Consider the following 10451-nt stretch of genomic DNA (forward strand, 5'->3'; position numbering starts at 1 on the left):
GTGAGTCATCCATCCCCCCACCCCCCCTCGCCTCCCACGTCAGAGCAGGGCTGGGAGACACACGGGAGGCGGGTCGAGAGGAAGGGAGGGGGCAGGCATCCAGGGACCGGGTTGGGGGAGTGATGCAGGGGATGTGATAGTGGTGGTGGTGGTGGTGGTGGTGGTGGGCGAGAGGAGAGGCAGGTTGTGAAGGAGGAAGGCAGTGTGCCCAAGGAGACAGAAAGAACCTGGGGGAAGGACAGGGCTGGGCAGGGCTGGAGGAAAGGAGATGGCAAGGCTGGTGAAATGAGAGGTAGATGCAGGGTCAGGCAGCACACACACACATTCACGATGACACATTTTCCCATTTCAGCTTGGACAGTAGCTCTGAAGCAGGAAAAGTAGGATATATTAATTGTCATGGATGGCAAACTGTGCCCCCAAACTTGTACTGGGGACTTCCAAGCCTCAAAGCCTTCAGTTTAATACCCCCAAAGGAGTCATAGACCAAATGTGACATCTCACAAGCAGGAACCTCTTATCGACTACCTCCAAATTACTTGTGCTTCACGGATGAAGACATCTGACATTGCATAAGGTTCTCGACTGGGCTGTAAACTTTTTGAGGCAGGTCCTCTGGGAAATTCCTCTCTACATCCCGGGACTGCAGCGCCTAGTCTAGACCCTTGCGTATAGATGTTCACAAAACAACAGCTGAGTCACATCTTCAGACATGAACCAAGTGTCTGGCTTTGGTCTCAAAGAAACTGAGTTGGAATTTTAGCTCTGCCAGTTACCCACCAGGAACCACTACACAAACTCATGACCTGTGCTTTGTGCCTCAGTTTTCCTCTTCTGCTAAATGGTGCTAATAATATTTACCTCATGGAGATGTGCAGTAAAGTGAGATAACATTTAAATACCTAAAAAGTGCCTGGCACAGGATAAGCATTTAGTAAACAGTAGTTGGTGTTATTTCAAAACAACATTCTCAATTTCTTACCCCTAAACCTAGGGAGGATTTGCTATCAAATTCTGACATCTCAAGAGACCCATGCTGAATTTGTGTTTTATGAAGAAATTACATCAGGGAAGATTCTGGGGTTTAAGGTAAATTCTGAAAACACAACATGGGTATCTTGAGGGACAGTATCAGAGATTTGGAATTGAGAGGAAAAGCTGGGTAAAGAATGAAGAAAGAAGTGTTCTTGTCTGGGCAGCAGATGAGAAAGGAAATATAAATGGAGGAGGAGTTTGAGGAGACATTACCGAGAACAATGAGAAGTGGGAAAAGGCAGATGACTCGTTTTTAGGGCACAGACTGAAAGTAGGGAAACAAAAAGGAAGAAAATGATCCAGGATTTAGCTGGAGAGGAGAATGAGAAGGACATATGAGGACAGTATTATTTGGGGGCGGGGTGGAGATAAATGTGAGAAAAGAGAGTGTAGGCAAGCACAGCTGCGTTAAATGTTGTGCCCTGACTTTGGGTTTAAGAAGAAAAATGGAGAACAGTCTAAAAAGTGGAGAAGGGGTTCTTTTCCCTAACTTCAGCATGAGATAGTTATACAATATCCAAATAAAGATGACCTTTATTGGGAGCTAATTGGGAGAAATTGTCTCAAGGGAGGGAGTGTGGAGGCAAAGAAACAGATCTGGGAGATAGACTGTATGCAAACCAGAGAGGATGAGCTCACTCAGGGAGAAAATTTGCAAATGGAAGACTGGAAATGAATTTTTGAAGAATGGTGGAAGATTAGGGGATATCTAATAGTTAACTGAAGAACTAATACATGCATGGCGAATGAAGGAAAAAAATTAAAGCAAACCATCACAGAAAACTGTGAGAAGTGACAAGTGAGGATGGCACTGCTTTGAGAGTGCCTGCTAAGTAGGGCCAGCAGGAGAAAGGCGAACCAGACAATCTTCCCAGGCTCCTCAATCTGAATTAATCATGTGAGCTGGACTGAAAAAAGTACTCACCTATAAAGTGGGGATGACAATTATAGTGCCCACTGCACAAGATTCTCATGAGGATTAAATGAATTTACACCTGGAAAGCCCTAGAACAGTCCCTGGCATCTAACATCATGTAACTGCTATTATTATGGTAACTGGACTCAGACTCCAAAACTCCGGGTGGAGTCCTAGCTTTATGCTTGGACAAGTCCCTTCACCTCTCTTAGTCTCCTCCCCCATCTGAAACTGGGGAAAATAAAGCTGACTATTGGGTGGCTATAAAGGGAGATACCTGAGGGGGCTTTGAAAAATGTTAAGTATTGTACAAATGGATGGTATTATAGCCACTCCCGGCCTTTAATAAAGACTTAAAAGCTAATATCAGATATTTTCTATGTTACAGGCATTGTGCTTACATACGTAAATCATCCCTCCAATCTTCCAAACAACTTTAAGAGGTTGAGTACTGTTATCTCCATTTTATGTACAAAAAAAAAAAAACGGTTTCAGAGAGATGAAGCCTGTGATTTGCTCAAAGTCACACAGTGAGCAAGTGGCATAACAAATACTACATGATTCCAAAGCTGAAGTTCGTGAGAAGAGGATTACAGATTTGGCCGAACCTGTTGGCTGCGGGGTAAATGGTTGACCTTGTGTAACTGTCAGCGATTTAGGGGTGGTGAGGGGAATAAGGTCCCCAACAAAACTTTCCGCTTACTGGGAGAGAAACTGTTGGATAATGACCGACTTACAAGGCAACGGGAAGAAATCATTGGGCTTTTATTCCTTTATTAAAGAAAATGCTTGGGGGGAATGTCTCCTATGTGCCAAACACTTATGTCAGGTGGAGGACAACTCAGAACTCAGTAGCCTTTGACAGGCTTGTTTTCCTTCGCTTTCCCTACCCCTCAGCTTACTCCTGTCCATACGAGGTTTTGCTAATTTCCCCACTTCCTGGCTTGTGGCCCAGGCGAGCAGGCCATCGTGGGACCTAGATAGTGAGCCTCTCTCCCTTCCTGGCCGTCCTTCCCTTTCCCATGCCGCAGGTGAGTAGGAACACCCGGGTGAGACACCGTAACCGACACCCCTCGGCCGAGGTCTGTCCCTCGTCGCGTCCCGGCCACGCGCGGGGGCGTAACCGCCACGCCTCCTACCCCCTTCCTCCGGCTTCACCACAATGTCGGCCGGCGCCCCTCCCACCTTTGGCGTCACGATCAAAGCAATCCTTTGACTACAACTCCCAGAAGGCTGAGCGGCCGCGCGAGCTTACCCGCTCCCGGCTCTTCCGTCACAACTACATTTCCCAGGGGACGTCGCGCGGCAGCGTCTTCCACTGCGCAAGTGCGGAAGTGCGTTTGTTTCCGGCGTGGGTCTGAGCGAGCGCGGCTTGTAGTTGTGCTTAGGTCCTGCTTGTGGGGGCGTTTGGCGTTTACTTATTGGGCTCGAGGCCGCGCAGGTGAGATGATAAGCTCAGGAACGCAACTGTCTCTTCCGTGGGGTTTGGGCAGATTTCGATGAGATTTCTGGGGAGGCTGGGACAAATGTACCTAGAGCTACCGTCCAGGATCAGAAGTAATTTGTACAGTTTTCTTGGCGTTTTGTAGTTTACGAAGTGCTTTTTACTTCCCACAATTCCTGTTAATCCCCAGAACTACACTGTATGTAAGTTTAAGTATCTCCAGCTAACGGCTGAGGAAAAGGTTCAGAGAAGTTAACTGAAACGCTACTAGTAGTTGCAGAGCCGGGCCTTATGCTGTTTTCTAAGTTCAAACCCGGTGTTCTCTGCTTTTTATTCGGATTGCAGACGCCCTTTCTCGTTGACTGAGAGGGCTGGGGAGTGGGCATCTGTTGCTTTCTCAAGTCTGGCCGTTCACCAATAGAGTAATAAAGGGAGTGATGAAGGTGATACAATCAAATCTTCTGTCAGCCTGTAGGTATAGTTTTCCTCTTACGTCTGAGTCATTTATTCACTAAATGTATTTATTGGTGGGCCACAGTTTGTCAAGCCCTATTCTAAGTGCTAGAGATACAGTAGCAAACAAAAATGCCCAACCCTTACATTCTAAGGCAGGGGGACAGATGATAAGAAATATGGAGAGAATTAAGGCCGGCCAAGGGGAAACATCCATTGGAGGATTTTTGGACAGAGGACTGACTTATGATTAGATCTGATTTTTAATTTGTGTTCTAGGCACAGCAGCTACACAGAAAAGATGGGAGAGGAGGCCAATGATGACAAGAAGCCAACAACTAAATTTGAACTAGAGCGAGAAACAGAACTTCGCTTTGAGGTGGAGGCATCTCAGTCAGTTCAGTTGGAGCTGTTAGCTGGCATGGCAGAGATCTTTGGCACAGAGCTGACCCGAAACAAGAAATTCACCTTTGATGCTGGTGCCAAGGTGGCTGTTTTCACTTGGCATGGCTGTTCTCTGCAACTGAGCGGCCGCACAGAGGTGGCTTATGTCTCCAAGGACACTCCTATGTTGCTTTACCTCAACACTCACACAGCCTTGGAGCAGATGCGGAGGCAGGCGGAAAAGGAAGAAGAGCGAGGCCCCCGAGTGATGGTGGTGGGCCCCACTGATGTGGGAAAGTCCACAGTGTGTCGCCTACTGCTCAACTATGCAGTGCGTTTGGGCCGCCGTCCCACTTATGTGGAGCTAGATGTGGGCCAGGGCTCTGTGTCCATACCTGGCACCATGGGGGCCCTCTACATTGAACGGCCAGCAGATGTGGAAGAGGGTTTCTCTATCCAGGCCCCTCTGGTATATCATTTTGGTTCCACCACTCCTGGTACCAACATCAAGCTTTATAATAAGGTCAGCCAGAGCCAAGGCTGGGGTGGAGGGAAGGGCTGCTGTCTGATTTTGTCTTTTTGTTGCTGTTGTTCTCACCTTGATCCTTTCTTTTGCAGATTACATCTCGTTTAGCAGATGTGTTCAACCAAAGGTGTGAGGTGAACCGAAGGGCATCTGTGAGTGGCTGTGTCATTAACACCTGTGGCTGGGTCAAGGGCTCTGGTTACCAGGCCCTGGTGCATGCAGCCTCAGCTTTTGAGGTGGATGTAGTCGTGGTTCTGGATCAGGAACGACTGTACAATGAACTGAAGCGGGACCTGCCTCACTTTGTACGCACCGTGCTGCTCCCTAAATCAGGGGGCGTGGTGGAGCGCTCCAAGGACTTCAGGCGGGAATGTAGGGATGAGCGCATCCGTGAGTATTTCTATGGATTCCGAGGCTGTTTCTATCCCCATGCCTTCAATGTCAAATTTTCAGATGTGAAAATCTACAAAGTTGGGGCACCCACCATCCCAGACTCTTGCTTGCCTTTAGGCATGTCTCAGGAGGACAATCAGCTCAAGCTAGTACCTGTCACCCCTGGCCGAGATATGGTGCACCATCTATTGAGTGTTAGCACTGCTGAGGGTACTGAGGAGAACCTTTCCGAGACAAGTGTGGCTGGCTTCATTGTGGTGACCAGTGTGGACCTGGAGCACCAGGTGTTTACTGTCTTGTCTCCAGCCCCCCGCCCACTGCCTAAGAACTTCCTTCTCATCATGGATATCCGGTTCATGGATCTTAAGTAGAAATCAGCAGGAAGCCTTGCTGCCTGGGGCATTGAGATCTTCTGGCCATCACCAAAGGCAGATGGGCTGAGATATGAGAATCTGTTGAGGCCAGCTGACCAGAAAACTGTGGACTAGTGGAAAGCGCATATATATATATATTTTACCTGTAAAAACAGGCAGTAATAACCTGACTCTTCTAATCTTGAATTAAAAGGAAAAAACAGGAGACTATAATTGGTTTCTTAGATGACCTAAGATGCCATCTTGAATTCTCTAAAACCCTGGAGAATTCCATTTCTTTCACTGTGCTACTATGTGGATTTTTAAAATCACTGCTTTATATTCCATATTTAGTACTTGTTATCTCATTTAGGGTAAAAGTGTGAATTACAGGGGTTCCTTCCAATAAAGTTCAAACTTGAAAAATTTATTTTAATAAATATTTTTGCCATATCATAGAGGTTGGAGTAATATTTAAACATTTTCCCCTCTAAGTATTGTAGAAACAGCGTTGGAATGATTCATTGCTAAAATGCTTAGAGGAGTGGAAAGCTAAGAACTTACTCTTTGAGTCAAGCAAGTGAGTTTTTACAATGGTTCCCTGTTCCTCTGCAGTAAGTAAATAGATGGCAAATCTGTTGTCAGTGCTGGGTTTACTGTGAGGAGTTAAAGAGGGTGGTGATAATCCTGGGATGAGATTTCAGATCTAATCATTACCCAGAGATAGGTTATTTTCTCTCTGTTGTGGCTGTCTTGTCTATTTGATTGGAACCAGGTCCTCAAAGTGTAACTTGAGCTTTCAGGTGCCAAGAAGCTGGGAAAGCCCATTCTTTTTGATTTCTTACAAATGAACTGTCTGATGTCCCTAGTTTGGACTTGGATTACTTAAGTGTCTGATGCCACTCATCCATTTCTTTTTTCCACAAATATTTTTTGAGCACCTGCTATTTACCAGGAACCTTTCTAGATGGGGAACAAGATAGACAAAGTTTTATGAAGCTTACATTATAAACAGATTTAAAAAGGTAAGTCCTGTACAGAGACTTAAATTTGGGTGATATAAGACAGAGTGTCTGGACACTACTTTAGATTGTGTCAGTAAAGGCCCTTCCTGAGCATACATTTTGAGCTAAGACCCAAATAGCTGTGTGAAGTATGGGACAAAACCTTCCTGGTGGAGGAAACAATGCAAAACTCGAATAAAGGAACAAGCTTGATGAATTTGGTGAGAGAAAAGCCAGTGTGTTTGGAGTGTATTGAACCCCAATGAAGAGTGGTAAAAGATGAGGCTGGAGGGGGCAGCAAAGACCATATAATGTAGGGCTTTTGTAAATCAGGGTGAAAAATGGATTTTATTTTAGAAGCAGTGGGAAACCATGGGGGAGGGGTGGGTAAGCAGAAAGTAGAATTGATGTACTTTTCATTATGAAAAGATCACTGCTTTGTGGAGAGTGGATCATAGAGGCAAGTGTAGAAGCAAGGACACTTTTGAGGTAGTCTCAGTGTGAGAATTTTGGGGGGATTGCAGAGTAGGGCAGCAGAGGTGGAGCTAGTGAGACCTGTCTTTGCTGTGGGATATTTTGAGGGTAAAATGGATAGGACTTGCTGATGGGAGTGGTGAGGAAAAGAAAATGGAATCAAAGATTCCTGGATTTTAATTTTTACTAGAGTAAGTAGATTGGATATGAGATTGGAGAAACTCAGGGAGGGGACAAGGGAATATCAAGAGCTGTTGGCAGTGTTAAGTTTGAGCTATTAGTCATCTATATGGAGAAATAATATAGGCAGTTGGAAATAGGAATCTGGAGGGTTAGGGAAAGTTAGAGCTAAAAGTTCATGAAAGCCACTGGCCTATACATGGCATTTAAAGCAGTAGCACTGGATGAAGAACGAGAAGTGAGCAAAGGATGGAATTACAGAGCATTCCAAATGGAAGACGTCAAGCATAATAGGAGCTAGCAGAGGAGACCTGACTAGATCTAGAAGCATATATGTCAGTATTAACTATTTGAAAAGTATAGTCTCAGACTGGTGGGGCTAAAAGCCCTACAAAAATAGATTGAAGAGGTAATGTAAACTAAGGAAGTAAAGACAACACTATAGACAACTCTTTTAAGAAACTTTGCTAAGAAGGGGCATGGAGGGGCAGCAGGTGGCGTTGGTTCTGTGGTGTGGAGGGCAGAGCAACTCCATCTTGGATCCTAATCAACCATGTTGACTTCTGTTCCAGGAATGCCTCTTAAGATTTCTACTTCATCAAATCTTGCCTTTAGGTCAAAAAACCCTTGGGCCATAAATCCTGCCCTTAGGCAGAATGGCATAAAATTTTTGCCTTTCCGTTGGGGGGCTGGCTTTAGTTGTCCTACCCATTCCTTCCTTTTGGTATATTAACGTGATGGGAAGGGGTCGGTAATGGCCACCATCTCAGCCTTCCAGGACATGGCTTCTATTCACAAGTCCCTCTTAAATGTTTCTGAGAAACAGGATTTGTCACCTTCTTTCTTTGGCCTCTGAGCTTTCAGGGATTTAGGGGTAGGTTTGCATAGATGTGTTGATGAAACAGGTATGAAACTTACTTTTTTAGATAGGATGATGCCTATCAACTAGGCTGTGGAGGGAGAGAAATTGATAGGTGTGTATGTGTTCTTGATAGTGTTTTATTTTTCATTTTTCAAATAAAATGTCTAGGAAAAAAATTAGAAAATGCAGGAGTAAAAGGGATGGGATCCAGAACATAGGAGAGGGACTGTCCTGTAACACAGCAGAGACATTTAAGGACAGGAGGAAAGATAACAGTATTTATTTTTTGTTTTGTTTTTATTTTTTTAAATTTATTTCAGAATATTACGGGGGTGCAAATGATTTGGCTACAAAAATTGCTTTTGTACTGTGCCCATCTCCCAGATAGTGTGCATTGTACCCAAGATAGTGTTTACACATAAAGAGGTCATTTGGTGGTTTTGGTGCTGAAGACAGGGCATTTCCTATGATGGCTTCTAAACCTAAGGGTGGTTGTTTGCCTGTTTATTTACTAGTGAGTTGAACTAAAAAACAACCTGTGGTTTGCCATCTATAGGCATGAGAATGCAAATGAAGAGGACTTGAAAAAGAACAGGTAAACTACACTAGAAAAACCATAAGGTTTACTTGATATAATTTGAAGTTTGGTGGTCTGGATATCTCATTGTTTTAGCCTAGATTTTACTCTGGATACTTTTTAGAAGTGGCTGGCAGTTTAAACCTTATGTTCTATTAAACATCCTTTCCAGGAAATACTTTTGCGTGATCCCAAGGAAAACTGGACAAGAGACATCACTATTCACAAATTCTTAGCTGAAAGTAGGAAAATAAAAATGCCTAATTTGTGAAGAGAATGAAATGAAGAAAAAAAAATTTTTTTTTTGTTTTTGAGACAGAGTCTCCCTCTGTTGCCCGGGCTAGAGTGACTGCCTCAGCCTCCTGAGTAGCTGGGACTACTACTACATGTACCACCATGCCCGGCTAATTTTTTTCCATATATTTTTAGCCGTACAGATAATTTCTTTCTATTTTTAGTAGAGACGGGGTCTCGCTCTTGCTCAGGCTGGTCTTGATCCTCCCGCGGGAGCCACTGCGCCAGGCCTGAAATGAAGAAATGTTAAAATCCAAGAAAAACATACAACAGAAACGTGAAATTTGGCTTCATCTTAAAGAAACACGATTTACAGTAGAAAATACTCTGTAAGTTAAAGAAATATTGTGTCTGCAATAATACCTTAAATTTACCTTTCATAACGGTCCAAAGTAAAGATTTTAAAAAATACACAGTAATTAAAAAGAATTCTTGAGTGTACCGCAATAAATGCTGTATTGAAGCCCTTAGCGAGAATGAACTAGAGCTGATAATATATGCCATATCAGAACAGGAACTAGACTAGACCCCAGAAAATAGAAGGTAGATCTTTCTCTTTTAACTTGTTACCTAATGCTATGGTAAAGTATCAGAACCAAAGTTAAGCCAGGAACATTTGAAACCAAATCTGAGAACAGACTGCAGGGTTCAGAATCATACTTCACAGGTGAGAAACGCTGGCTTCAGAGACTTGGCTGGTGTGACACCTTTTTGTAAGACCATTATGTAACAGCCAAAGCTGCTTTCAAAGAGAAATGGCCCGAGCTGAAAAAGGAGAGAATTCATGGCGTTGCTGTTGGGTTCACAGCTGTCTTGGGCTAATTAGGGCAAAGCGTAGCGCTCTGATCTACAAAGCATTGGCCAGCAGCTCGCCAGGGACAGGAGCTATTCTAGAGAACCTTTTCCGCCCAGCGTGTATTCTAGGATTGGACGGGGTTAGGACTGCGACCGCCCACCGCCTGTGCTGCAGTGGGAAACTAACAGAATTAAGCGAAGCCAAGAGCCGGCTCGCACTCCGGTGGACTGCCACAGCCGTAGATGGCGCGCACTCACTACGCTTCCCTCTCCCGGCTCGCACTGCAGCTCCAAGGCTCGAGCCCGCTCTCCTTCGACTTCTTCCCCGGCCCTCGGCCGGAGCTTCGCCCCACACTGGCTCTTCTAATCCGTGCGCCCCTCCATGTGGGAGCTACAGCCAAGACCATTCCATCGTCCTGGAATTCTGCTGGGACCAAGGAACTCGCTGGACTGAAGACTTCTCTAACTAGACTGTTTCAAATAAAGTTTTCGCCATTTAAAAAAAAAAAAGGAGGGCGGGGCGAGGCCTATTTAGTCACCTTACGGTGGGCCAATGCGTGAAGGGGCTGAAGCAGGAAGACGGCGAGGCCTATCCGTAATTGGTTAAGCCAGAAGCCTGTCTGGACTGTACCACACTCACTTGGAGGGGGTATGCTGAGTTCGGGAGAACAGGTAGTGCTTCCAGTACACACACATAATTCTTTTTTATTTGTGAGGGTTTTTGCTTGAATACAGTAGGAATAGAAGCTAGGACGCAAGAA

The 10451-nt window shown here is 44.9% G+C and overlaps 1 protein-coding gene across 2 annotated transcripts; it reads left to right on the top strand.

The window, feature by feature from the left end:
- The first annotated feature begins 3275 nt into the window (after window positions 1-3275).
- Window positions 3276-5962, top strand: CLP1 (cleavage factor polyribonucleotide kinase subunit 1). 2 transcript variants are annotated; one of them, XM_045558091.1, is made up of 3 exons: window positions 3276-3392; window positions 4128-4755; window positions 4851-5962. In XM_045558091.1, exons 2-3 carry the CDS (start codon window positions 4150-4152, stop codon window positions 5520-5522), a joined length of 1278 nt encoding a protein of 425 aa, XP_045414047.1. In that variant the 5' UTR covers window positions 3276-3392; window positions 4128-4149; the 3' UTR covers window positions 5523-5962. The 2 variants fall into 2 exon arrangements, with proteins under 2 accessions (XP_045414047.1, XP_045414048.1); XM_045558092.1 differs by lacking the exon at window positions 3276-3392 and having other exon boundaries at window positions 4126-4755.
- Window positions 5963-10451: the final 4489 nt, after the last annotated feature.

The sequence above is a fragment of the Lemur catta genome, chromosome 7 (genome assembly GCF_020740605.2).
Source record: "Lemur catta isolate mLemCat1 chromosome 7, mLemCat1.pri, whole genome shotgun sequence".
In the NCBI taxonomy this organism is placed as follows: Eukaryota; Metazoa; Chordata; class Mammalia; order Primates; family Lemuridae; genus Lemur; species Lemur catta.

Coding starts and splice junctions, on each gene's coding strand:
- CLP1 (XM_045558091.1), top strand. CDS start 4,150: ATGGGAGAGGAGGCCAATGATGACAAGAAGCCAACAACTAAATTTGAA. Junction 4,756..4,850: donor ACATCAAGCTTTATAATAAG/GTCAGCCAGAGC, acceptor TTTCTTTTGCAG/ATTACATCTCGTTTAGCAGA.